A 27,130-nucleotide genomic window follows, 5' to 3' on the forward strand; every position below is an offset into this window, starting at 1 on the left:
GGATCCATCATTTTTTTTTTTTTTTTGTTCTAACAAACGCCGCCGTTGGCGAAGATGACTTCGAGCCCAGCGTTTATTTTGACATCCCCAGACGACTGGGAGAACTGGTACGATTACATTCGAATCCACGCAGAGTCTCGGGGTATATGGGACTTTATGGATCCCGATCAATCGGTAATCCTCGATAGACCTGTTGAGCCTTTATTTGAATACGATGCACCAGCGGCAATACCATTACCTGCCGATACAGATACACCGACGGAACCTTCCACCGGTGGCCCGGCAAGCGATGCCAGGGCAGCCGGGGCGGCGGCGGCGACGGCATCGGCATTGCCAATGGTATCGTCGGTTGCCGCTATGCCTCGGGAACCTGAGCAAGTCGATGAGTCGATTTGTTACTTTAAGCAAAGACAAATACCAAGACCAGCCGATTGTTCTACTTTTGAATGGTTCAGACTTAAATTTTTGTATTATGAGCTCGATCTGAGTGACCATCGCCACCTTCTCGACACTATGGATTCATATTCGACGTGGTCTAAGCGCACTTTGAGCCGGAATTATCTACGCATGATAAGTTTGAAGCTTGGATTGAGGATGCAGCTTCGGGAGCTGGTGTATCAAGTCAAGCCGGTGCGCTTGCTATTAAGGCCCGAGGCCAGCGCGCCGCGTAAAAGCAGGCCGCGAGTGAAATACTTGCCTCGTGGTTCCCGCGGATGCAAGAGATGCAGCCAGTGATTTCTCGGACTCCTGTAACCATCTTACTACCTGCGAATGAAAGAGGCTGCGAGGCCATCAAAAGAGGGCTTCTGCCTGACCTCGATGCGAGGCTGTGCAGACTCCTGTGAAACGGCGCCGCAAACGCTGCTGCTAATGAAACAAGATAACAAACGCATCATGAGCACTGAGAAATAGAGCAGCGCAGCCGATTCACTGGCTTCTGAGGCCGGCTTCTAAGCCCGCCCTCGGTCGCCGCAGACCTATTTATTCCGTGCAAATCCCCCAACGCATCATGCATTGTCCCTGGAGTGACAAGCCCAGCAATTCGAGTTTTTATTTCTTCTTTGCAGCCGTGCATCTCTACGCAAGTCACGCATATCCAAGTCACGCATAGCCAACCATATCCAGCAGAAGCAGCCTGCATTGCCGAGCATCAACCCTCCAGATCGACATTGTCTCGCAACCCTGACAAAATGAATTGCAACGTATCGCTAAACGATGCCACAAAGAGCATCCTTGCACGCTTGCCGGCAATCACGCCACTGGGGGGACCTGACAACTTCACACAATGGTGGATTGCAATAAAATTAAGTGCGATAATGATGGGAATGTCTGAATACTTAAACGGCACAACACCATACGAACCCGCAACAAAGGTATATCACGCAGTATTGAGCTATTTGATCTGGCAGAGCCTGTCACCATCAATGCAAATTGAGGTTATTAGAGGCGGTAGCTGGTACCCAGGAAAGCCAGTGACCGACATGACGGACGTATTGTTCCGTCTCTACGGATCGCGAATGTTTTCGGAGTGAGCGAGCTAGGCAACGTGACGTAAAGGGTCTTGCGGAAATTAAATTACAACACTAAGGAAAAGGATCGCAACGCATGTACTAGGTAGTCAATTTGAGGAATCTGTTCTTCTGAGGGGCGACGATCAGGGCTCCGGTCACGGGCTGCCTAATATTGCAGCCTTATATTCTTTATTCCATAAGACGTCATCAACAGCATCGTCTATCCACACGCCAGTCAGCCTGGCTCGACTGAAAAATACTGCAAAAATGACTTTGCGCAGGCCGCCACACCAAGGTTTGACCGCGGCTTGGTTATTCAATTTCATCTGCGTAGCCGAACCTGCAGAACAGACAATACGAAGCCAAAGACTGTTTTCCAAATTTCAAGCTGAACATCACGCAACCCGCCAGAGCAGACAACGACCCACGCAACTTGCCGCTTCGCGCCAGCACCGCGGCAGCACCGCGCCGATCCAACAGCTTCCTTTTCTGACGCAGCTCATCAAAAGCCAGCACAGAAGGACAATTCAGCACCTCCGCCGCTATCCGTAAATCTCCACCGCCCGATCCAAATGCCAGTTGATGGCCGACATGACCAGCGGCGCGGCGCGGCCGATGCTCGCGGAAAACTTCAGCGCCAGCGCATCCCCGAGGTCGTTGGTGACGCTCTTCAAGCCCTGCAGGGCGGTCTTGACGCGGGACGAGGCCAGCTTCGCATCCAGGATGGGCCTGTTGAACTCGCCCCGCTTGCGGTCGAGGCTGTCCAGCACCCGGTACAAGTTGCCGGCGAGCGAGGCGACGGCCCGGGCGACGCTGGCGGACTCCCCGTCGGTCAGGGGCGCCGACTGGTCGACGGCGTTGGCGGCGGCCCCGAGGTCCTGCTGCAGCTCGACGCCGCGCTCCTGGATCTCGACGGCGGCGATGGCCTCGCCGGGGGTCACGCCGCCGGTAAACCTGTTGATCTTGCTGTCGAGCGAGACGAGGCGGTTGGAGACGACGGCGAGGGCGGCGTTGATGCTGTTGGCGTCGCGGCGGACGGGCGCAGCTGCGGCGAGGGGCAGGAGGGCCGGGAGGGCCAGCAGGAGAGATGGGAAGATCATCGTGGACTAGGGGCAGGGAGGAAGGACGGGGAGGAGGTGCAGTTGTTTGGGGGAGGGAGGGAGACGTGGTTGTTGTTGGTGGATGTGGTTGTGCGCGGCACCGCAGACGGGGTGGCATGGCTGGGCGGGCGACTTAGGTTTCATGCCATGCCATGCCATGCCATGCCATGACGATTCGGCGGGAGGCGGGAGGCGGGACGGCATGGGCACGCCGACTGCCGGCATTGTCGCTTTGGGGCTGGGTGATGTTGATGTTGATGATGATTCCTGTGTGTGTCGCACAGATGCTCGAGGCAACTTTATTTCAAGAGTTCCACTCGCCTAACAACAACAGTGGATCTGCAAAAGTGGGTCGAGTGGCGCCGGCATCTGATCTGATCTGATCTGATCTACGGAGTATCTATCTGCCCATCAAAACTCAAACCCTGGCACCCGCAACACCACGCAAGCACAAGCCAAGGCTAACGCGATGCATGATGGCGGCCCCTGTCTGTGCCTTTCCCGTCACGTCACTATCAGCTTCCATCAATCTCGGTTTCGGCCAACCAGCGAGCCTCCCCCGACAGTCTCCCTCCGCCACCTCCTCCACACTCTGCCCACGCCGCCCCGATCCCCGACCACCCCCGCTGACAAAAGAGGCCAGCACGTCACGGAAACACGGCGCCACAGGCCTGGACGAAGAGCGAGCTCCCGATGATCATGTTGCTGTACGTCAGGTGCGAGCGATTGATGGGGTCGGGTCCAAAGTCCTGCCCCGTACTGCACGCCTGCTCAGCCGTCAGCGCCTCTCTCCTCCAGTTTCCAGATTCCGCCCCGGGGGAGGGGGAAGAAAGGGCGGGAAAAGGGGGAGGGGAGGGGGGGGAATGAATCCACGAACCAGAGAATCCAACGGGCACTTGAACGTAGTCGACGCCGTGTTGTTAGCATCCCGACTCTGGAAGTACTCGGGCCCGTGGTGGACGTATCCCAGCTCCGAAGGCGGGATCTGCGGCACGCCATCCTTGTAATGCGTGACGCGGAAGTAGTTGACATCGCGAGCCACCCTGGAGATGTACTTTGCCCACTCGGCGTCTCCGTTCCTCGGCTCGCCGTAGGTGTACGTCGCCGTGACCTTGAAGCCCTGGCCGATCAGCGACGCCGTGGCGAGGGCCGCAAGGCCGCCTCCGAGCGAATGCCCCGTCACCACCAGACGGGACCCCGAGTGCTCCAGCTCCGCTCTGATTTCGGGCGCAATCTGGTCGGCAATCGAGTTGTACGCCGTTTGGAAGCCCCGGTGAACCTGTTCCCGGGGTTAGCCTCGCGCCCATGTCGGCCTGAAACCCGCTTCCCCCGGGAGAAAGGAAAGGGAAGGGAAGGGAAGGGAAGGGGGGCTCTGTCCCGTCTCTGTCACGACCCCCGACTCACTTTGCAGTTTGGGCAGTTTGCGCCCACAACAGATAGCGGGACAAGCTCAAAGTCAAGGTCCGTGTCTAGGTCCTGTGGTGTCGACGTCCCTCTAAACGCGATGATGACCTCGGCCGCGTCGTAGTCGTGGAACAGGGTCGCCTGCGTGTCCGTGCCTTCGTTGTCGAATGTTTTGATTATGTGCGAGCCGAACGGCGGGCTCGGGCATTCGTACGCGTACGAAGCCGCCGCAAAGGAGGTGTATCTGGTGATTCGGTCAAACACGTTGGACGAGACTGCGCTTCTCGGTTAGTCGACACGCGGCTCGGGCCCTGCTGACCCGGCGGAGACGAGACGCACCACGCTCCTGCGCCGCCGCAGCTTGGAGTGGAATCAATCCAGCAATCGCGAGAACTCGGCGCATCTTGATGATGACGAGTGTTCCCTTGACGAGGCACAAGGCGGGATTCGGCCAAAGATGGGAGAAAGAGTTGTGCGGGAATTCAGTCCCCCTCCCCTTTCAGTTGAGCTGTAGATTTCATGTTTTCTCCGCGCTCGGCGCCCGGGGACGCAAAATTCGGCATCGGAACCCTTCAAGCTGGCGCCTCCATCAGTGCGGAACTTTGAGCCGCGTAATGGGAAACTTTCGGCCCGCCGGAATCATGCCTTTGCAAACTTACACGGTGGCGGTGGCGTGTCTGTTCTGTCAAGCGCTTTGTTTACATTTGCCGACGACGAAACTCAATTTAGACTCCCGTCACCACGGACGTCAAGGCAAAGAGCAGCAAAGCGCAGGAGGACAAAGATTCTGGCCCCGAGTCATCTCATATGATTTTCCATATGCCAGAAGAAGAACGAGAGAAGCACACACACAGAAAAAAAAAAAAAAAACTAGTGGTGAAAGATCAAAACACAAACACGACGGGTATCCTTGCTCCCACCCGCCCGACACCCCTTTCCACACCATCACACCATCGTATGAAAAAGCTCATCCGAGCTACAGCTTCCGACTTGTCCGCAAGATACACTGCAAACCCCGCCCCCGGGACCTGCGTTACCATGAGATTTCTACTCCCCCTCCTCGCGCTCTTCCTTGCCGTCAACGCGGAGGGCAGGACCCCGACAAGAGACGTCATGTATGCCCTCAACGCGGACGGCAGGACCACGAGAAGAGACATCAGAGACGTCTTCAGCCTCTTGGACATCTTCGCTGCCGACATCCAGCTCGTCGAGCCCGGCTCCAAAGGCATCGCCCAAGCCCTGCAGCTGCAGGTCGACGGCGTCAACCTCCACAGGTCCCTCATAATGGGTGCAAACAGCGCCAGAGAGGTGCACAGATTCGGATGGCCCAGCTCGCTCAAGATCGGCATCGCCGTCATCATGCTGGTGCCGAAGCACCGGAAGACGCTCGAGATCCTCTGCGAGAAGAGGGACGTCCTGGGCGATTTCAGCGCCCTCGTCCTGTCGAGCTTGTACCAGCTCAAGCAGGATACCAACGACCTCTCGGTCGCCTTGCTGGACAACCTGACAATCTTTGAGAGGATTATAGCGCCAATCTTCATGAAGAAGTTCAACAATCATTTCGACAAGGCTATTAAGGTGTACGGGGGCAACGTTAGCTAGAAACGCCCGCCTTCTTGTTGTACGTGACGCGGTACGACGCGGCGCGGCGGTCGGGCAGAGGAGCTGCTGGGGGTTGTTGGTCGGTGGTGGCAACTTGACGGTGGAATGTTGGCATGGGCAGTTGCGCTTGGGTGCAGGATTTAATAAAGTGCAAGAAAAAGAAGACACGTTCTCGTCCGTGATGATGTGACTGTTGCCATTCACGGTGCGCGTGTCGCCTGGCCTCTAGCAAATTGTCACCCGGCGTCAAGCAAGATCGGACGGGGCTTCATATCGGCGATTTGCCAGGCTGTCCCTGATGACTCTGCTGACCTAGGTAGCAGACGACTGGCACTTGACATGACAGTCTGGTTCCGGACATGGTCCGTAGACGCGGCAGCTCAAGCGGCGGAATCCTGTAGGTTGCCTTGATACCATTGTTCGGGGGCCGTGGGTAAGCGCAAACTTCCTTCGATATCGTACCGTACGGGATGCTGTATCCGCACGGGACGGGGTCAATACTTTCATCGGTTTTAGATGGAAACTCGCCAAGTGAGAAAGATGAACCGGGTCTTGAATATCTTCCGAGATGGCCGACAGCCCCCCCTGGGACCCGAGGGGTTAGAGACAATATGGAGGCACTGCATAAGGTTTCCCCCCGGTACTCGAGCTTCGCGTGTAATCAGTTAATATGCAAATGTACTAGATTCTGGTATAGTGTTTCCGAGTTATAGCCATCTAGCGGATATATATGTATATATATTATATATATATATTGGGCCCTTGAAGGTTGTGGTAGATGTCAAGTTGTCATTCTACAAACACGGCAAGTTGGCGGCGGGGACCCATGATGGGTAGGACTTCTTCCGATACCGGCCGGCAAACCCCTGTCCACGCAGCGTGCGTGGTGCCGTTTACGGTCTGCCCCAAGAGGGGAATGAGGTTAAATAGTACGATGCGAGATAAATGCCTTTGCAAACAAGACTCGACTCGACTCGACTCGACTCCTCAAACCAAACCATCACCACAACTCCACCGTGGATGCTCAACTTGCCACCATGCCCGTCCGCCACATTGTCCTCTTCGGCTTCAAGCCAGACGCCAGCCCCGACTCCATCAAGCAGGTGCGCTTCGAACCACCGCCCTCGGTGCCTTTTCCCCCGCCCCGCTGCCACTGCTCACCGCCCACAGTGCTGCGACGAAATGCTGCGTCTAAAGGAGCAGTGCGTCCTCGCGTCCACGGGCGAGACCTACATTACCGCCTCAAGCGGCGGAAAGGACGTCTCCATCGAGGGCCTCCAGGTACGCCCGGGTGCTGGGTGAAGCGGAAACCGTGGCCCACCCCACTCCCCCCACCGGCTAACAGGCTGAATCAGAACGGCTTCACCCACGCCTTCGTCGTCGAGTTCGCCTCGGCGGCCGACCGCGACTTTTACGTCAACGAGGACAAGGCCCACCATGCCTTTGTCGACAGGTGGATCAAGTCGGCGGACGGCATCGCCGCCAAGGCCATGGTTGTGGACTTTGCTCCGGGGTCGTTCTAGACTCCGCGGCGCGTGCGTGGCGGATAGGCTGTGCTGTGGTGAGGAATAACGGGCGCTGGTCACGAATTTCGTGAGGTTTCTGGCCCCTGGGCTTCACGTCGAGTCATGTCTGGTAGTGAATGACAAGGGGGGGGCTTGTTCGCTCAGCACCTGGTAGAGGAGTCTTGATGCCGTGAATGAACCTGGCGGACCATGGCGTGGCGTTTGGCTCATACTCGGCTATTAACGTGAAAGACGCCGCTGTATGCGTGCTTGCTCGCCCGGGGGTCAAGCCATCACAAAGTGCGACGGCGAGATGAATGTGCCGTGGTAAGCGAGGAAATGCCAGCACGGCCAGGGCCACCAGCCTTTCCGACCGGGCGGACCCGTCTGAGAACGGAAACCAAAGCTCGCGCCGGATACAAACCGCCACAAGTGGATTCGCAATCGGTATAGTAATTTCTGGGGACAGCGTAAAGGACCAAGTCAACGCGTCGGGGGGGGGATGCCAGGCGGAAAAGACTGGGGTATCTTGCAGGCCCAGAAGGACTTGGCTTTATTCGACTGCAAGGAAAAGACGCACGAGGCATGCCTTCGCGAAGCCGCCCGCTCGGCCCTGCCGCGACTTCAATCCGGGCAAGAGGAAGTAGATTCATCGAGCGCCCTCTGCTGTATGTGCTGCGTGGACATGTCGCCTTGGCCGGCTGGGAGATTACCGCCACTGCGAGCTTCTGGCCCGGGAAGATAGAAGTCGAGCCGTGCGACTTTAAGTTACACGAGGATTGAAACGACGGTCGCAGTCAATCCCCCCCTGGGGGAGCTTACCAAAGCGCCAAGACGGACTACTCGCTTCCTTTGGGTAAAGCGCCAGGACAACAGGTCGCGTAAAGGGAGGGCAAAGAGGTGAATGAGCGCGGAAAATCGATGCAATAGCATGATGCAAGGCTCCCAAGATGGATGCTAAAACACCGCAGTGGAGCCGCCTGCAAGCTACCACCACGCTGTGACGAATCTCTGCAACGGGCTAGGTGACTTCCGGTGTGCTGGCCCAGAGCATCTGCTGCTTACGAGCCGTATCCCGACGAAGCTACCAGCGTCATGGTGGGCGTGGCGATCTCGAATGCACTTGTGGCCGTCGCAGTCGTAAGACGATCAGCCATGACGGGATCAAGCCCCGGTATCCATTTAGCCACGTGGAGGCGTAAAACAGTCGCAAGATACGGAAAAGGTGCGCCTGGGAACAACTCGCGTCGACCACTTCGCCGCGAATCTTTGGTTGCGGGTTTAACCGATATCGAGCAAGTTCAAAGCATGGCCATGAAAAGAGGGGAAGAAAAAAAAAAACAAGGCAGCAATAAGCAGGGGAAAGCAGAAGAGGGACGCAGCCATCTCTAGGACATTTTACCGATTCAGATTTCGGTGTCAAGAAATTCCCGATTGATGCCACGCCTCGACACGGTGCTCAATTCCGCTCCCTGTCGGACGGGGACTGGGGGCCTTGCTATATGCGGCCCGGGAGCTCCGCTCACGCTTGGATCCTCTCGAGAGGTGAAAATGGCAAGGGTTCAACTTCTTAGTGCCCTTTCAGGGTTTGGTTCATCCTATCATCCAGTCAGCTTGCGATCCGCGAGAGTCAACGGATCCCCCACTCCGAACTGCGACCGGAGAGAGACCTGCAGGGAATCCGCGCCGGTGAAGCGACGGGCACATGCTTACTCGCATCGTATGTGCGCCAAGGCCTGAAATGAGCCCGTCGGGGAGACAGTGGATCAGGGAGAGGAATACGGAGTACAGCCACAGCCAAGGTGCCTGGCAAACGGCTTGGTTGGGCATGTATCTTGGCGCCCGAATCCGGAAACTGCGGTGAGTTCCATAAACGATGGGACATGGACAGAGCTCCTCCGTACTCCGTAGTCCGTACGGTGTTCCGAGGAGCAAGACGGGCCACGTGCTGCGTATCCATCTCGAGGACGGCAAATACATCGTTTGCACGGGATGGTTAGACCAAGCTCCACCATGACCATGACCAGACTGACTTTGTCGAGGCCAGCAGACGGAAAACTGCTGATGATCACAGGCATGCTCTCGCCAGACGCTCGGGAATCTCCCGGGCCCCGACGGCGCCTGGCACCCGAGTCTGCGTGTACGGAGCACGGGCTCCGGAGTCGTGCGCAGCTGGTGCCTGGGTTGTTTCCCAGACACGAGGCCCGTCCAGACGGATCGCTTGGCAAGGGGGAACAAGGCCAGCGCTCCGCCACGACGCGGTAGCACAATGCTAGCGTGCTTATCGGGTTGGATTGCATCTGCGCAATCATGGCAAGGGGCATGGTCCGGCGCCGCGGTCGTATCTCGTTCACAAGAGCCCCTTTGACGATGCGGACGCAATCAATTGGGGGTTTTTACCGCAAGTCAGTACGTTGCCGAGCGAATTATTCCTCATGTATTTCCCCCCCAGCTACTCTTGGGCCGAGAGACGGCTTCTCTATCAAATGCAAGGTTTCGGGCGTAGCACGTGTTGGATGCGCCAAGACAGCTTTCCGGCCTGCATATGACTGGGCAAACTCGAAGTCACGTTATCGACGGCGGCGAGCAGCTAGTTCTGGATTACTCCGTATTCAATCCGCAATTCTGTTGGCTTCCTTGTTTGAATGAAATACACTGGACTAGTACTGCCGAGTATGGCCGCCGCTGCGTAGGTCGGCATCCTTCAAGGATTCTGTGGGCGGCCGGCCAGCTGGGCCAGCACGCTGGGACAGCTGATTCAAGCCCTTCTTTCCTCTTTTATCCTGTTGTTTCTTCCCTTTCGGTATTGACACGTACTGCATTGTCGAGGCGGTTTAAAAGGTCTGGTTGCAGGCGGGATTAGGCCAACCTACTTATATTGACGGTTAGCCCGAGCAGGAGCAGCCGCGCTATGATATCCGCCCTCTGATTGGTGTCCACCATCGATCCGTCCCGAACTCCATCTGCGCTTTCTCACCCCCCGGCCCCCCGGCCCCCAGCGTCTCCACTGTGGCGGGGCCATTGGCCGCTGTCGCTGCGTGGCCCCCCACCCAGCAGCTGCGTGGCTTGGCCCCCTTGGGTTGCCAGCTGGGATGACACTCCTGCCGCCACCTCCACCAATCTACCAATCTGACAGCTGCGCCTTCTCACCTCATTCCAGTCATGTTCAAGACATCAATTGGCACCAGAAGCCTTCTCATCTCGATGGCCTTGACTTGACAGCTTTGTCTCAGTCCGTTTGCCAGTCGAACAAACTTTTCCGCTCCGCTCCCCCCTGCCTTGCTTCGTGCTCCGTTCGTGGTCGTTTTATTAAAACTCGCGTCTCGATCCCCAAACCTCAACTCGCAGGGTGATGAGCACCTTGCAGCCGTGTCAAATCCAGTCACAATTGCCTCAGCCCCGCATCCTTCTCCGACGCCCTCTCATGGAACCGCAGGCCACCATTGCCAGATTCGCTGCCGACTTGCCGTCTTGACCGCTCTGTTCGCTGTTTCATCCAAGCCTTGTCCTCTCCATCAGCCGCCCTGCACATCAATTGGGAGATAGATTCTATTCTCATATGTTCCATTTCGGCCTCCCCCCTGGAACAGGATCGACATAGAATCCTCCCGGTGTCTGGCCCGAGTGCTCTTTCTCCCTCCCCCCTCCCCCCCCCCCCCCCCGCCGTCGAGAAAGCTCAGGTTCTCTCTCTTGGGAAAGGCTGTCAGGAGCTGATGGCACCCAAAACGTTGACACGCGTCAACGGGGCGGCACACGAAGACATGGACACCACACTAGCACCAGGTACCGTTCTTCTTGTTGACTTGGATCACACCGCTGCCGCGCCGCACGCCGGCCGCCAGCATGACATTATTCTGGTGCCGACACCTTCCTCTGATCCAAATGACCCGCTTAATTGGTCACCCGCGCGTAAGCGACTGCATCTTATCTGCTTGATAGTGTGAGTGAAGCGCCACTGCTCCGTACTGCGACTTGAAACAGAAAAATCTCCAAAGATCAGGGGCTGGAGAACCCTTTCAAAAACCCATGATTGGCTCAGCGCTCTGAGGTGATGGGTGATGGTCACTGCGGAGTAACTTGAGCCTGTTATCCGGTTAACCCTTTCTTCTCCCCCCTGCCACAGGTACGTGTTTTTCAACGGCATGGCATTGTCCGTTGTCTACTCCTTGCTGGTACCGCTATCGCCTGCGTTGGATGTCACAGGTACGTCTGGTCCAACGCCTTCTTCCATGCCGCGAGGCAAGGCTGCAAACCCGTCAAAGTGTGCGTCGCTGACTCGGCATCTGATGCAACGCCAAAGTCAGCGATCTAAATGCCGGTACGGGATACATGTTTCTGATGCTGGGCTGGGGCTTGCTCTTCTGGCAGCCGTTCGCCTTGCAGTACGGCAAACGGCTTACGTACCTCGTGTCTATGCTTGGCGTTGTTGTATGAGGGCCCGTCCATAAATCTTGCCCTTCGCCTCGCTTTCGCATATCTTTGCTAACATGTGGAGAAATGACTCGAACAAAACGGCCAGGCTACTTCCATCTGGAGCCCGTACGCCAGTGGTAACGGCCAATGGATTGCTCGCAACCTCGTCACCGGCTTCGTGGCCGCCCCCATCGAAGCACTACCCGAAACCTCAATCACGGACATTTACTTCACCCATGAGCGAGGCACGTACATGGGATGGTACGCATGGGTGCTCGCAACGTCGAACTATTTCGCCCCCCTTGTCTGCGGCTTCATCAACGACAGCATGGGATACAAATGGCCCTTCTATTTCATGGGTATCTTCGCCGCCGCCGCCGCCCTCTTCCTCTTCTTGTTCATGGAAGAGACCAACTATGATCGCGTCACGGTGACCACTGCGGATCCTGGCGGTCGCGGCTCGATGGCTACCTCGCCCATTGACCCTAGCCCTGAAGGGAACAGGTCGCAATCGACGACTCTGACCAGGAATGGAGATGAAAAGGAGGGTCAGAGCGGATATGGGGGTGAGGATGGAGATGGGGATGGGGATCGCATCGCATCTGCTCGTGCGCATGGTAAGGAATACACATTCATGCAGAAACTATCGCTCAAAGATAAGCCGAGACGGTTCCGCATGCATGAGCGCGTATTGCAAACATTCAGGTTTTTCACGTGGCCCAACGTCTTTTTCGCGGGCTTCTCGTACGGCACCTATCTGATTTGGTTCAACATCCTGAACGCGACATCCTCCATCATTCTGGGCGGCCCACCATATCATTTCAAGCCAAGCATTGTGGGCTTGAGCTACGTGTCTTGCTTGATTGGTGTCATCATCGGGTAAGTTTCTCGGGTGTCGCACTGGCATTTATGGAAAACGCGGCTGCAGCAAAAAGCGGCTAACAGGATGCTTGTACACAGATCAGTCTACAGCGGCATCGTCTCTGATTGGGTCGTGATTCGCCTTGCCCGTCGTAACGGCGGCGTTTTCGAACCCGAGCAGCGTCTCTGGCTGTTCTCCGGCATGACGATTGCAGCTCCGTTCTCTCTCATCCTGTGGGGCGTCGGGGTGAGTTTCCCACGAAACGTGTTAATTCCTTTTTTTTTTTTTGCCCCCTTGCACTAACATGCAAATCGAGGCTGCCCATGAAATTCACTGGTTCGGTCTCCTATTTGCCATGGTTGTTCTCTCGGCCACCAGCGCGGCAGGCGTCACCCTCTCCGTTGCCTATCTTGTCGACTCGTTCCCCGAGGTATCCGGCGACGGGCTCACGACCGTCATCATCATTCGCAACACCATGAGCTTCGCGATCGGCTACGGCATCACGCCGTGGTTGGAAGGGCTGGGGCTACAGAACTGCTTCATCAGCGTGGCGTTTGTGGCCTTGGCGATTTGCTCGGCGTTTCTGCCCATGATTTGGTTCGGCAAGAAGTTTAGGCTGATGAAGCGGGACAGTTACTGGCACGAGGTGAAGATGCGTGCGAGCGCGACGTCCCGTTGACGGATCATTAGGGGTTGGTCAGGAGGGCTTTGCGTGCGAGCTTGAACGTAGAGCAAGCGAGTACATGGGCAGATGCTAGGAGATACTCTACGCAAGCTTGTAGATACCTAGGGCGGGCGAGCAGCGGCCCTTGCGCAACTGTACGACACGGATGTGCCTGCTCCCACGACGGGACATGATTATCCGCCATTTCCAATACGAGAAGTTGTCAATGTCATTGATCATTGATGCCCTATGAAATTCCCGTGCCAGACTTGGCAAAACGGCCATGTAACCCCCTCGCGAGCAAATCACCCCGGTTGACAAGCCCCCCTCACAGCTAATCTCTTTCCTCCTCAACCGTATCGTAACTCGCCTTCAAGAAGCACAGCACCTCGTATACAGCTTTGCTGATTTCAAGCCCTCTCGCATCCCAATCCTTGGAGGACCACAGATTCGAGAGCAAGCCGTCTAGAACAACCGTCATAATAAACCTAACGTGGTGATCTTGCACCGTCCAGTTCTTCTTGTCGGGGTGATACAACCCGAAATCGGGGCCGACGTTATCGACGCAATCCATGGCCTTTTCGGCCGTACTCCTCTTGTCCGGATCCGCCACGACGCCGCCCGCCTTGGCCAAGCAGTCGCGCCGGAACTCCATCCACGAGCCCTGCAAGATATAGCGGAGCCACTCCTTGAACTAGGCGGCGTCTTTAAAGGCGAGGGACTCCATAAGGAGGCGTTGGAGCTGGGCGGACAGTGTGGATAGTTTGAGGGTCGCCCGCGCCGACGTAGACATGGCGGTGTTGTGGGAGACCATATTGGCGGCGAAAGGGACTTTGTGACAACGTGAGCAAGTGTCAGAGCAGAGGTTATTGCTGGGTTGATGAAGATGCTGAGGGAGGAAAAGCCTCAGCAAGGCTTGATATTTATAGGTAAAGGCAGCGGCGTACCCCAACAGGGCCTGTTCTGATTCACAAAGACGAAACGCTGTGCAGGCCGGCCAGCTGCGCCAGGTGTTCATGGCACGATAGCCTCATTACAAGCAAGCGATACCCCGACGCACGATACCCTTCAGCGGTAAGGGATTCGGGGGCGGAGGGGGCATCCTCGAGGCTGGCGGGCTGGCAGAACCACGAAGTCTGCCTAAAGCTCGCGTGGGCTACATCTGAGGTGGTGATAAGACCTAAATAGCCGGATTTTGCGACGACGCGTCGTGTGAGATATAGCCCTCGACAACGGCGTCAGCTCACACATACGACCATAGCCGCTTGAAAACTTTGGATCCCGTCCGATCTCCGTTAAATAAGCAGGTGAGCGCTGGATTAGTAGTTGGGTCGGTGACGACCAGCGAATACCCGGTGTTGTATGTTTTTGTCCTGCATTTTCTTTTTTATTTTCATTTTCATTTTTTGTTATTCCTGCTGTTGCTCATTTTAGCAGCTCGACATGCGTTAGTGCGCGTTATAGCGTCAAATAACTGAACGTCTGGTACATACGACCACAGCCGCTTGAAACCTTTGGATCCCGTCCGATCTCCGTTAAATAAGCAAGCGAGCGCTAGATTAGTAGTTGGGTCGGTGACGACCAGCGAATCCCTAGTGTTGTATGTGCATCACGATACTTTATTTTTTTGCCACCGTCACGAACGGAAGATTGTCATGTTCTTGCGACCATGGCTGCATTAACTCCCTTCCGTCTGATGGCCAGCTGCCAAATTAGCTGTCGGTTCCAGTCAGCAGCTGCCGCCACTGACGGCCAGACTCGCTCGGAAACCGGCGAATCACGTTGCACGGCTTACGGGCTGCAGGAACTGCTTTATCAAATTGCAACTCTGCAACTGCAAGCTGCCCGGTTTATCATGATGGTCCAATCGCCCATCCATCCCTCTGCTGCCGTTGGGAGCATCGCCCTTGCATATACTCCGTACAGGCACCTCATGACCGACTTGATGGCTGGCATGGCTGGGTCGCTGGATTGTCGGGTCGAACCAGACAGCAACGAGTACCAAGTAGGCGTCTCGACTTACCAACCCATCTTCTGCATCGCTCCTCATCCGTGGTGTTTCTGCAGGCGGACTGGTTTTTAACCATCAATTGCTGCATGAGTGCCGTGTACACCACACTATTGACACTAAGATGCATCAATCCCTGTCCCATATGAGTTGTGTTCCCGCGCCGCCTGCCAGGTAGGTTCCTAACCTCTAACCCTTATCCCCGCCAGTCACAGGGAGCAAGCAGATTCAGCGATGCCAACTAATTCGTATTGGTAGTAAGCAGATGCTTGTAAGATGTTGGACGAGCAATCAAGTACGCGGTACGCGGTTGACTGTCTCAGTGTTGGCCATGCATCACCACGAGGTAGATAAATATGCCAGATAACGATGCCGCAATCTGTCGGGACTCGGTTGCTCCTCCTCGCTTCTGTGGCCGTTTACCCTTCAACGCGCCGTGCACCGGCGAGACACGGTGACGAGCTGCAGGCAAAAGCGCCACTCCTCTCGTCCTGACGCTCCCCATAAAGCAGGTGACACGGAGCCGTCATCAACCAAACCCCCACCTCCCAAGCCAATCTAGATCTGTGCTCGTCTTCAACGTGCCTCCAGGCCAGAGCATCCCCAGCCGTCATGCCACCGAATCGCCCAGATGCCCGTCGAGCCGTCACTCCCAGCAGCCACAGAGGCAGCAAGCCAAGAGCCGACCTCGCCCGTGATGCGGCCGCCCTCGAAGCCACCGGCCACCGGCAGGAGCTCGAGCGCAACTTCTCCATGCTCTCCATGCTGGGCCTGGCGTTTGCCATCCTCAACACGTGGACCGCTCTCGCCGCCTCCATCAACCTCGCTCTTCCGTCGGGGGGGCCCAGCTCCGTCGTCTGGGGGCTCGTGGCGGCCGGTCTGGCCAACCTGTGTCTGGCGGCCTCTCTGGCCGAGTTTCTCTCCGCGTATCCAACCGCCGGGGGACAGTACCACTGGGCGGCCATCGTCTCGTGGCGACGGGCCAGCCGCTCTGTCGGCTACATCACGGGGTGGATCAACGTTTGCGGCTGGGTGGCCCTGAGCGCTTCGGGCCCTCTGCTCGGCAGCACCTTCGTTGTCAACGTGGTGAGCCTGTTGAGGCCGGGCTACGAGGCGATGCCGTGGCACCAGCTTCTCATTTACATTGCCTTTGCCGTTGTGGCCTTGGTGACGAATGCGTTGCTCACTAGACTGCTGCCCTACTTCACCAAGGCCTCCTTCTTCTGGTCCGTTGCGGGCCTCGCCGTTGTTTTCGTCACCGTCTTGGCTTGCGCGTCGCCAAATTTTCAGCCTGCCAGCTTTGTCTACGGCCAGTTCTCAAACACCACTGGCTGGCCGGATGGTTTGGCCTGGTTGCTGGGCTTGCTCCAAGGAGCCTTTGCCTTGACTGGTATGTCGAGGCTTTTCCATTTTTCTTCTTCGTATTTTTTTTTGTCCAATCTACTTGTTACACTCCGGGCAATACCACTCCATGTCCATGAGCCTTCTGCTCCATCCTGAATCATGATGGATATGATGTTGCTGTTGATGACGTGGTCATGTTGACAAGGCAGGCTTTGACGCAACTGCACACATGATTGAGGAGATAGCCGACCCTCAGCGCCGAGGCCCCAAAATCATGCTCTACTCCATAGCCATCGGCATGTTGACGGGGTTCGTTTTCCTAAGCGCCCTGCTATTCTGCGTCGCCGACGTTGACCAAGTCATCAACGCCAGATGGGGGCCTCTTTTGCAAGTCTTCATGGACGCTACTAAGAGTCGAGCCGGCAGCGTATGCTTGCTCATGTTCCCCCTGATCTGCATCGTCTTCACCACCATCACGCTGGTTTGCACGAGCACCAGGATGAGCTACGCGTTTGCTCGGGATCACGGGATGCCCTTCAGCAGCTTCTTGGCGCGGGTGCACCCCACGCTCCATGTGCCACTGAATGCGCTGCTCTGGACCGTCGGCTGGGTCATCGTCTTTGGCCTCATCTTCCTGGGCTCGAGCAGCGCCTTTAACGCCATCACGTCTGCTTCCGTCGTCGCCCTGGGCGTGACCTATGCGATACTGCCGGCCATCCACGTCCTCCGGGGCCGCAAAATGCTGCCCGAGAGCCGCTGCTTCAAGCTGTCTGAGCCATGGGGTTGGATTCTCAACATTGTACGTTTGTTTCGTCTTCTTTCCCTTGTCATTCTTTGCCGTTTTCTCCCCCCCCTCCCCCTTCCAGAGCCGGAGAAAGGCGGGAAGGAAGGGTGGTTGACTGACTTTGGCTGCTAGGTTGGCATCCTGTGGACCATGTTGACCACGGTGCTCTTTGTCTTCCCCCCAAGTGTCCCCGTCACGGCGAGCAGCATGAACTACTGCGTCGTCGTGCTCGGCGTCATGTTGCTCATTGGCGGCACGACCTGGATACTGGACGGGCGGACTCACTACGAGGCACCGCGCCTCTGCGAGCCAGCGTCGACGGAGGGCAGCACGGAAGGAACGGAGACGTCCGACTCGTCGGAAAACCACGGACAGGAATTGGCTGGGGCAGACGCATGGCGGACAGGGCAAGGACAAGTGGCCGGGGGTGGTTGAGGGGGGGAACCTGGTTGAAGTCGCTGCGTAGCAACGAGCTCGGTCTCTCGCAGCGGAAATCGATTCGATTACAATCTGTCCTCTGGCGGCAGACCGCTTTCGGCAAGAGATTGCCCACTTGGCGACGGTGTCAATACATGGCTGCCTGCCTGCCTGCCTGCCAGGTAGGTGGGTAGGTACCTAGGTAGGCAATTGATCCCAGGTTATCCACCGAGTGCGCGGGGCCAGGCGTGCCTTGGCTCGAGGTTCCCGGCAGCCGGGACTGTGGCCCATGTTCCTTGCGCGTAATTGGTCGGTGAAAGCTGCGTGTCCCTCAACGCACGAGCACCAGACCCGTCATTGGTGGAATTTAGAACCCCCCCCCATCCAAGGTAGGAGGGGGCAGCCAGCGCTCAGGGAGGTGGGGCTCTCCTTCCGGTTCGGGGTGCTACGAGGCCCTACAAGGTCCAGGCCCAAAGGTCGCCGCAGCCATCAGCCAGCTGGCTCGTTGATTTGCAGCCGTTTCGCATTTCGGCCAGCTGGACGGAAGCGCACAAAGTAACTCGTCAGCAGCTCGACAGCAATGGCCAGATGACCTGACCAGACGAGACTCGACGCATCTAGATTGCGGTTGGCATTGATTGTTTCTACTACCGCGACGAAGAGGTCCCCCTGCAGTGCTTTACGCCTTAACGCCGCGCCCCTCGGGTACTTTTGCCTGATGCCGCGTCTCGTACGTATCCGTAGACTGTGTGATGATGCATAAAGCAAGCATCGATCGACGCTGAGCCCGTTGACCCACCTGTACGCGGTAACCTGCTGCTGAGCCGCGGCCCGTGGTGGTACCCCCCCCCCCCAAGATTTCCAGGTTTTACTCCGCAGCACATGCGCGACCAGACGCATTGATTGCATCCTGGGATATTGGATGGAACGTTGTAGCCGCGGATTAGTTAATGCACAACCTGGGCGAATGGCACTCTGATGACGCATCGAATCGAACGGGGGTATTTTTCTCTTTCTTTTCTTCTTTTTCTCCTCTTTCTTTTTTTTTTTTTTTTTTGTTTTTGGTGCCCCCCTTGCGCATGGCAGCATCAGGCTTTTTTTGCCGGGCTGAACGTTGCCGGTCGGTGCCTGTCAATCGCTTCCGGCCTTGTCTGCTGACCCACCCGCCCCCCCCCCACACAAGCCAACCAACCAACCTCCCCCTGGCCGAGGCATTACCCCCCCACCCCACCAGACACCACCACTAGCCCCTCGCTTTCCCCAAGCTGGCGGTTGTGGCGCCTGGTGCCAGAATTTGGGGGGAAGGAGGCTCGACCAAATGTTGGTGGTGGTGCGAACTTTTGCGCCTGGAGCCAAGCAGGCAAGCAGGCGAGGGGGCAACAACCTTGGGAGGCAAGAGGTAATTAGGTGCCTCCTGGTAGCTGAGAGCTGACAAGTAATGTACGGGCTTCTCGAGCGGGATAGATGGGCGCTGCTGTCATCATCACCATCATCACTGACTGTCGACGCAGACGCAGGCAGCCCAGCCACAAAATGTAGGTTACCTGGTACATGTAGGACATGTAGGTACCTACCTACTGTACCTTGGGTGAGTGACATGTGTCGATGATGTGCTGCTGGCCACTCGCCAGATGCAGCAACAGCCAAGCGCAGCCCGCCAAGCGCAGCCAGGGGCAGCCAGCAACCTACGGCCGGCCATGCCGAGCGCTTGCTCCGCACCCGCGCACGTGACGCCAAGCAGCGGCGGCGGCGGCGCAACACCCACCAGGGGTTCCCATGCAAAATCTAGATCTTCCAGACTTTACACACGACGGCCTCTGCGCAAAATTCGCTTTTCCCGCATCCAAAGTAAAAGCGTGTCCTCTTTTTTTCTGCCCGCTCGAGCAGACTGCTTCCGGGGCTGGGTGGTGGTGTTGTGGCGTCGCCGCCTTACTCAGCATATTGGTCGGCCTACGAAGTAGACGCCCGCGACTTGCGCGTCCGTAGACGCTCGCGCCGGGAACAGGAGAACAGCATACGTATGCAGCCAGCGCGAGGTCGGTATATAAATCCCGTGCTCGGGCAAGGATGATGGAGATGATTGCTCGGTAGCAACTGCTCCTCGCCAGCTCTCGTGTACAGATATCTGCTTCTTCACTCTTTTCTTCAAGTTCTTCTTCTTCTTCTTCTTCTTCTTCTTCTTCTTCTTCTCTTCAATATGAAGTTCTCCACCGTCTTTGTCGCCGCCTTTGTGGCTGTTGTCCACGCCATGCCCGTGGAGCCTCTTGATGTCGAGGATGATGGGCTCGCGTTCCTCGAAGCGCGGGCCGGCCGCGGCACTTCCGGCCGCCTGCTCTCCTCTAGTGGCGGCTCCCGCGGCTCCTCTGGCAGCTTGTTTTCCGGCAGCACCACCAACAGAATATTCCCTGGCGGTAGATACGATCCCAAAAGCAACAACAGCGGCCAAGTGCGGAATTATGCAATTAAAAAGTGCATGATCAGAAACCCCAATGCTTGCGAGCACTCGGTGAGTCCCTATTCCTGTGATTGCGAGCATAAGCTGGGGACGTCGTGGCTAACGTTGGTGCGGTTTTAGGAGGACGAGGATGTGAGTACTGAAACAGCTGAGCATTCCGGTCACGGTTCCTATTCCTGGCCTTTTCCCTCAATCTTCCCTTCCGGTCCCTCTTTCCTAGCCTTTCCTTCTTTTTTCCTAGCCTCAATATTTTCCTTTTTTTCTTTCTTTGACGGTGGCGGCCGCGGGTTTTACTAACACATGGAGCAGTGCACCGTTCGGAAGTGGTGCGAGAACAAGATCCAGTAGGCGAATACGTTCTAAGTGCCTTGACTCTTGCATGGCTGCGTACGTCTGAATTCTCTTCTCGTCTCCCGGTTTTCTGCTGCTGATGTGCTGACAACTGTGGTAGTATCAGGCTCGGGTTCTTATACTTGATACACGCGGCCTGGCGGTCGACCACGGCGAGGCCTTGTAGTAGCTGGCCTTATCTGGGATAAGTCAAGCTTCAGTTGGTATCGCATTATGCAGGGGGCGCCCTCCAGCGCGGCCTACTCTTGTATCTTTAAGTGGTTTTCTTTTTACGACGGTGCGCATTTTTTTTGTTTCTAATAACGGTTGCGCACGAGCTGCATGCAGCTGGTGCGCTGGTTTTCCCTTCAAGACACTCTTTTTGCTGCAAGTACAAGAAGTCATCTGTTTGCAGGGCCAAGGCTACATACCAGATGGAGCATTGTATATAGAGGCGCTAGTCGCCGATAGCTTATATTATATAGATTGGACAAGAAACATATTTCACTAGCTTGCCCTGCCCCGCTCGGTGCGACGGGCAATGGACATTTGATGCCTATCAGCAGACGTGACGAATTTGCGCATTTCCACATTAGCGACGGCGCAAGGGACACAGGGAATGTGCGTCGGGTGACGGGGGGGGAAAGGGCAACTTGGAAGTCAAAGACGTGTTTCGACACCGAAAGTTGCTCTCCGCGCCGAGACCATCGTGCCCCATCAACGCTTCCCGCCTGCGAAAGCAAACGCGGCTGGGAGCTTAGCGCAGCGCCCGCCGCCGTCTCTGGCTCGATGTGTGTGGAGAGGAGAGTCTGGCCGAGCGTCTGTCTCCTCGGCAGCTTTTGGAGGGGGAGGGGGGGTGTTTAGGTTCGCCAAGGCTGAAACCCGCCCTTGCTTGCCGTTGCTTGCTGCCAGGCCTTGAGGGAGCTTGCAAATAAGCTTTTTCGATTCCAAGCCCGCCTGGAGCTTCCCCCCCGCACCTAGTAGTTGTTAGCTTCTCCATGTGCCGTCTCCCGCAGTTTCTTCTGGCTGGGGTTGCCCAGTTGCCTGCCCACTCACTGCCGAGCGAAAACTCGCCCCTTGCTTGTCTGTCTGTCGTGTTGGGGCGACTACCCTGCGTCCTTCTCTCCCTCTCCCTCCCTCTCTCTCTCTTTTTTTCTCCTTTTTTTTTTTCTTTTTTTTTCCCTCTTTAACCGCATCTCTTTGTTGCGAATGACTCACGAGCCACAACTGGCTCACCCTTGTCGACCCAAGCGCAATGCTCAATTGGCGACGTTTCTAGTACAGTCAGCCGTAATTTCGGCTGCGTGGCATCGGTGTGGTTCAATAAAAATTGTCCGACGCGTCCTTTGCTTTAGGGCCGGTAGGCTGAAGGTTGGTGGTGTCACGGTTAGTACTCCGTACATACGGAGTACATGTCGTACATGTCTGGTTGGGAACATTTGGACGAGGGGGATTCAATGCTTTCAAATTTGTTGCGAGAAAACTTGCAAGGGCCAGGAGGGGCTGGATCCCTTGCTTGCGGTCCAAGATGGAGAAGGTGCGAAGCAACGATTTCGTGGGGTTTTTTTTTTTTTTTTTTTTTTTTTTGGGGGCGGGGGGGGGGGGGGGGGGGGGAAGGGGGGACATGTAATTTTTCATCATTTTTCCGTCGTTCCCATTTCTTTCCAACTCCTTCTTCTTCCGCCCCTCTCATCCGACCATGCAGATCAGATACGTCCGTCTTTCTCACGATGGGTAGTACAACATGAACAACATGACAGGAAAATCATCCACCCAGTCCATCATGGGCCCGCCTGCACCCTGTCACCCCCCACCCCATTTCATGACCTTACGGAATGGTCCGACCGTCGTCGAGTCTGCTGGCTCCACAGCCCACCTCCACCTCCGTCCGCTCACGTCCAGTTGCCGCCTTTTAATCAGTAAAGGTTTACTCCGTTTTAAGTTTTGTCTTTTGGATCCAGCTACTTGCCCTTCCTGGGTCGACAACCACAACCACAACCGAGCCAGCCCTGCCCGTCCAATGCCGTGGCTTCAGGCTCCCACCCCTCCGCCTCTTCGGCTGCCCTTTTCTCGCCATCTCCCCTCCCCGTCTTGCGAACCAATACCCAAGCGGGAAACACGGACCTGGGATCCAGCGCCGGGTGCTGGGTGCTGGGTGCTGGGTGATGGGTCCTGTAGCCCGGTGCTGGGCTGGGTGCTGTCGTGGCCGTCGCTTTTGCCTCGCCAAAGGGTCGATCGACGCCCCCTCGACCCTGGGGCCTGCACCTGACCTGCACCCTCTTCCACAACCTCGGGCTAAATATCCTACATCACCGTTTTAGCGACACGCGTTGGAGTCAACGGATCAATTGGACCCTCTTCATGTGCGGGAATCGACGCTTGCTGTGCTAGCCCCCTCAATGGACTTGTGCCCTAACAGCCTCCTTCGGGTTACTTCCCAGGTCCTTTTCTCCCCCGTCGTGGATTAGAGTTCTGCCCGTCATCAATCTTACAACTTTTTGCGTGCGCCCATTCTGCCCTACTTCTTTGAGCCAGCTGCTCCCCGCGGCCAAGTCCCTGTCAACACAGAGCGGCTTCCGTGCCCAACAGCGTCTTTGTGTGTCCCATAATCGCCCGTCTCATTATCTAGGACCAGCTTCACCGCATCCATCTCTTTCCCTGCTTTGGTGCCTTTACAATCTGCCGTTCAAAAGGGCCGTGGTACCCGGCAGGCTTGGCTCTGCATCTGTTCGCCCGGAAGAGGCGGGCACTTGAAGTGGAGTGCATATCGGGGCAGGAAGCTAAACCCCGAGCTCCTCAATGCCGACGTCACTGAACTGGACAATCTTGAAATCCAATTCCGCCTTTTTCATCCCTTGGAATCACGCACAGGGCGATAAAAAAAAAGAAAAGAAATCCTCGCTGTCGTCTCAGGGAAACGAGCTGAGCACTCCTGGACGACACTCAAGATACCACTTCCGCTGCGACTCGAGCACCCACCTTGTGCTGATCTAACTGACACATACCGGTGCTTGAATTTTTGCGTTGGAAGACTTGGCACGACTTGCTCTGGAAGCAATCAAAAACCATCGATGCCATCGCCGCCGAAACATGTTTGCGTCGACATGGCCCGTCAGTCAAAATAACATGCTATAAGCCTCCCTCCAACGTCCTCAAACCATTTCTTCTCAAAAACCGGTTCTGTATGTGCGCCTGCACCCTCGCCTCGCCATGTCATCTCCCCTGGAAGAGGACACTGTGCCGGTGCCGAGTCGAGGACCGGCTGTGTTCGCCGTCACAACGGCAACTCTGGCTTTTGCTTCGGTTTTTGTCGGCGCCCGCATGATTTCCAGGTGCTGCATTGTCCGGCGAATCAGTTGGGACGATTACATCATGGTTTTGGCCTGGCTTTTGGCCTTCTTTCTCTCCTTCTCCATCGACTACGCCGTCGTCGTCGGTCTGGGGAGACATGATGAAGACATCAGCGACGCCGACTGGTCGAAGCTACGGCGTGCCGAATACGTCTTTTCGATCCTCTACAATCCTGCGCTCATGGCCACGAAAACCAGCATCTTGATCTTCTTCCTGCGCTTGGCCAAGAACACCCAGATCGTCTTGCGATATGCTTCGTGGGCCACCCTGCTGGTTGTCAACCTCTCGGGGCTGGTCCTCACATTTATGAACATTTTTCAGTGCAATCCAATCGCGGCGGCTTGGACGACCTCGGACGCTTCCGCCAAATGCATCCCCCTTCTTACCGAGTTCATCTGCGCCGCCCCGGTGAACATTGTTACTGATCTTGCCATCCTGGCCTTGCCGATCCCCGTGCTTACCGGGATGCGATTGCCCATCCGGCAAAAGGCCATCTTGCTGGTTACCTTTTCCCTCGGCATCTTTGTCACCATTGTCGACGTGGTGCGCATCTACTACTTGCAGAAAGCAGTCTCCTCCCTGCCGACAAACATGTCGAGCAACCCGGATTCGCGCTTTGGGGGAAGCGCCGACTTTGCCTGGAACGCATCGCTCTCCTTCATGTGGAGCGCCGTCGAGGTCAATGTCGGGATGGCTTGTGCCTGCATACCCACCCTGAAGCCCTTGGTCCTCAAGCTACTGCCCGCCATGCTCCACGATCCCTACGGAAGTCGACTGTCTCGTACGTGCAAGTCGACCAGTGCTCCCGACACCCCCCCACCGGCAAGACGCCTCCCCGGCGCTGCGCGAGATTCCACGGCGACGCCGAAACGAGGGGACTTGGCCAGCGACAACCGTCCGACCGACGACATCCCCATGAGCGCCGTGGAGTTCCTCACCACACCCGACTTGAGGCACGGCAGCGACAGCACAGCCCCAGGCTCGGACGCCGCTCGCGTTCAAACACACGCAACCATGTCCACCAACTCTGTGGAGAACGGCATCTATTTCGGGTTCGTCAACATGACCAAGCCAAAGAGCATGCTGCGCGCCAATGCCTTTGAGTCGTTCAAGTACTGCACAATCGTCGCCATACTCTTCTTCCTGTGGGGCATATCGTACGGTCTCCTCAACACGCTCAACAATGCCGTCGCCGCTGTCAACGACATGTCGGACGCGCAAACACTCGGCCTCACCAGCGCGTACTTTGGTGGCGGCTACTTCTTTGGGCCGCTGCTCGTGGGAGAGTGGCTCCTTCGCAGAGACGAGCATCACCGATCGAAGCGGCACGAGAGAAGCGAGGCGGAAAACGTGGGCGGATACAAGGTCACCTTTATCGTCGGCCTGTGCATCTACGGCATCGGCACCATCATGTTCTGGCCGTCGGCCGTGACCAACTCGTACGGCGGCTACATGCTCAGCACTTTTGTGGTTGGGTTCGGCCTCTCCGTGCTCGAGGTGGCCGCCAACTCCTTCATGGTCCTCTGCGGGTCTTCGGAGTACGGAGAATGCCGGCTTTTGCTGGCGCAGGCCGTGCAGGCGATCGGCAGCGTCGTCAGCGGGCTGTTGGCGCAAAAGGTCTTCTTCACGGGCATCAGCCGGGAGAGCATGTCCAAATCGTCAACCATGACGCTCATCAACGTGCAGTGGACGTACCTGGCCATCACGCTGCTCTGCGTCGCCCTGGGCTTGTTCTTCTTCTACATGCCCCTTCCCGAGGTCAGCGACGGCGAGCTCGAGGTGGCGGCCGGCAAGCTGCCCGTCAACCCCCAGCACCGCAGCAGCATTGGCGGGCTGCAGCTGCGCACGGTCAGTCTCGCGCTGGCTGTTTTTGCGCAGTACATGTATGTTGCCGGCCAGGAGAGCAACAGCATCTTCTTCCGCAGCCTGCTCGTTTCCGCCCTTCCAGACGGAGATCCCGTAGGGTTTGTCGCGGCCTCGGGAAGCTCCTCGTCCTCGGGGCCGCCGTCGTATGACCCGGACAGGCCGCCCGGCTTGTCCATTTCCATCCCAGATTACCTGCTCGTGGGACACGCAGCGTTCGCCGCCTCGCGATTCCTCGCCGCCGGCGTCACATACCTCTCGGTTTCGAACCGCCGCCTGCCGCAACCTCGCACGGTCCTGGCGATTTTCGTCGCCCTGAGCGTCCTCTTCGCCCTGCTGCCCGTCGTGCTGCGCCCCCCAAACGCCGACATGCTGGTGGTGCCTCTGGTGCTGTTTTACTTTTCCGAAGGGCCCATCTGGCCGCTGCACTTTGCCATCGGCCTCCGCGGTCAGGGGAGACGTACCAAGCGCGCCGCAGCGTTCATCACCATGGGCGGCTCCGGGCCCGCCTTCTTTCCTTTCGTCATGTACGCCATCATCCAAAGGGGAGGCAGCGTTCAGACGGCATACACTGTCATCCTCGCGCTGCAAGCCGCCGCGGGCGTCTACCCTCTATGGTTGGAGACGTCGAGGAGCGCCAAGCTACTGGTGGACCAGAAGCCGCGTGCTGGCGCGGCACCGCAAGAGGCCGACGAGGAGAGATTGGCCGACCGAGCAACGGCCAGCCTAGGCGACAGCACGCATGGGCTGGACGCCAGCACAGGCACGTTTTCGGAGCAGGGCGGCAAGACTTGTGTTTGGAGAGAATCGTCGCAGGCTCACGCCGAACACAGCGAAGGTGAAGCCCAGCCATCCTGACACAAGCCCTTGTCGTCGCACTTTCCGACAGAGCATGCTTTTTTCTGCACTTTTCTTTTCCCTTTCTTTTTTCTTTCCCTTTATTACTCTTTGTTCCTTTTTTTTGTTGCTCCCCCCCCCCTTTTTTTTTTCTCTTTTTTTTTTTAAATAAAAAAAGATGTCCTTTTAGGGAGTTTGGAGTCAACGGGGTAAAGTAAAAAAGCCTGGAGCGATTTTGTCCCTTTTGACTACGACACATGCGGCATGGCGGCTAGACAGCCCAGCTCTTGGACTGGTGCACTTTCTGTTTCTGTTTCCCCCTTTTTCTCTTTGTCTCCCTCTCCGTCTGCCATCTGATTCATGTTGGCAACTATATACCCCGGTGGAAAACCAACGTTGCGATGTCCTGACGTGGAAGACTCGTCATCAACGAACTGTCATGCATGTATATAACGAAATCTTGCCGCCAGCCGGCTACAATTTCAAGAGAATGCATTCTTATGCTTTATGTTTTCCAAATGCCTTGCCTGTTTCTGGGACGCCGCGCAACCCCTCGCTCAGGTGTCGCTCAGACAAGGGTAAAGACTTGTCCGGGGGGCCGGACCCGTCCGTATCCCGCGGGGCCGCTGACTTGCCATGCACGATCGAAGTCTTTGCCCTAGGCGCTGCGCTGCTCTGGC

General features: G+C 56.8%; 10 protein-coding genes across 10 annotated transcripts; 7 read left to right on the top strand and 3 right to left on the bottom strand.

Moving 5' to 3' along the window:
- Positions 1–54: 54 nt before the first annotated feature.
- On the top strand, positions 55–374 carry UV8b_04810 (uncharacterized protein; the record flags this gene model as incomplete). The annotated part of the gene is made up of 2 exons (XM_043142308.1): positions 55–107; positions 224–374. The coding sequence occupies 2 exons, from the start codon at positions 55–57 to the stop codon at positions 372–374; spliced, it is 204 nt and encodes a 67-aa protein (XP_042998242.1).
- A 1,679-nt stretch (positions 375–2,053) lies between these two features.
- UV8b_04811 (uncharacterized protein) lies at positions 2,054–2,611 on the bottom strand (the record flags this gene model as incomplete). The annotated part of the gene is made up of 1 exon (XM_043142309.1): positions 2,054–2,611. The coding sequence occupies one exon, from the start codon at positions 2,609–2,611 to the stop codon at positions 2,054–2,056; it is 558 nt and encodes a 185-aa protein (XP_042998243.1).
- A 647-nt stretch (positions 2,612–3,258) lies between these two features.
- On the bottom strand, positions 3,259–4,418 carry UV8b_04812 (uncharacterized protein; the record flags this gene model as incomplete). The annotated part of the gene is made up of 4 exons (XM_043142310.1): positions 3,259–3,378; positions 3,489–3,890; positions 4,016–4,290; positions 4,355–4,418. The coding sequence occupies 4 exons, from the start codon at positions 4,416–4,418 to the stop codon at positions 3,259–3,261; spliced, it is 861 nt and encodes a 286-aa protein (XP_042998244.1).
- A 554-nt stretch (positions 4,419–4,972) lies between these two features.
- On the top strand, positions 4,973–5,617 carry UV8b_04813 (uncharacterized protein; the record flags this gene model as incomplete). Its single annotated transcript, XM_043142311.1, has 1 exon — positions 4,973–5,617. One exon carries the CDS (start codon positions 4,973–4,975, stop codon positions 5,615–5,617), a length of 645 nt encoding a protein of 214 aa, XP_042998245.1.
- Positions 5,618–6,654: 1,037 nt separating this feature from the next.
- UV8b_04814 (uncharacterized protein) lies at positions 6,655–7,140 on the top strand (the record flags this gene model as incomplete). Its single annotated transcript, XM_043142312.1, has 3 exons — positions 6,655–6,720; positions 6,788–6,898; positions 6,973–7,140. The coding sequence occupies 3 exons, from the start codon at positions 6,655–6,657 to the stop codon at positions 7,138–7,140; spliced, it is 345 nt and encodes a 114-aa protein (XP_042998246.1).
- Positions 7,141–10,883: 3,743 nt separating this feature from the next.
- UV8b_04815 (uncharacterized protein) lies at positions 10,884–13,076 on the top strand (the record flags this gene model as incomplete). The annotated part of the gene is made up of 6 exons (XM_043142313.1): positions 10,884–11,062; positions 11,246–11,325; positions 11,423–11,550; positions 11,642–12,414; positions 12,496–12,643; positions 12,714–13,076. 6 exons carry the CDS (start codon positions 10,884–10,886, stop codon positions 13,074–13,076), a joined length of 1,671 nt encoding a protein of 556 aa, XP_042998247.1.
- Positions 13,077–13,395: 319 nt separating this feature from the next.
- Positions 13,396–14,079, bottom strand: UV8b_04816 (uncharacterized protein; the record flags this gene model as incomplete). Its single annotated transcript, XM_043142314.1, has 3 exons — positions 13,396–13,755; positions 13,814–13,892; positions 14,009–14,079. 3 exons carry the CDS (start codon positions 14,077–14,079, stop codon positions 13,396–13,398), a joined length of 510 nt encoding a protein of 169 aa, XP_042998248.1.
- Positions 14,080–15,681: 1,602 nt separating this feature from the next.
- UV8b_04817 (uncharacterized protein) lies at positions 15,682–17,632 on the top strand (the record flags this gene model as incomplete). Its single annotated transcript, XM_043142315.1, has 3 exons — positions 15,682–16,459; positions 16,623–17,212; positions 17,330–17,632. 3 exons carry the CDS (start codon positions 15,682–15,684, stop codon positions 17,630–17,632), a joined length of 1,671 nt encoding a protein of 556 aa, XP_042998249.1.
- A 2,179-nt stretch (positions 17,633–19,811) lies between these two features.
- Positions 19,812–20,417, top strand: UV8b_04818 (uncharacterized protein; the record flags this gene model as incomplete). The annotated part of the gene is made up of 3 exons (XM_043142316.1): positions 19,812–20,120; positions 20,190–20,201; positions 20,379–20,417. The coding sequence occupies 3 exons, from the start codon at positions 19,812–19,814 to the stop codon at positions 20,415–20,417; spliced, it is 360 nt and encodes a 119-aa protein (XP_042998250.1).
- Positions 20,418–23,609: 3,192 nt separating this feature from the next.
- Positions 23,610–26,471, top strand: UV8b_04819 (uncharacterized protein; the record flags this gene model as incomplete). The annotated part of the gene is made up of 1 exon (XM_043142317.1): positions 23,610–26,471. The coding sequence occupies one exon, from the start codon at positions 23,610–23,612 to the stop codon at positions 26,469–26,471; it is 2,862 nt and encodes a 953-aa protein (XP_042998251.1).
- Positions 26,472–27,130: the final 659 nt, after the last annotated feature.

The sequence above is a fragment of the Ustilaginoidea virens genome, chromosome 4 (assembly GCF_000687475.1).
Source record: "Ustilaginoidea virens chromosome 4, complete sequence".
NCBI lineage: Eukaryota > Fungi > Ascomycota > Sordariomycetes > Hypocreales > Clavicipitaceae > Ustilaginoidea > Ustilaginoidea virens.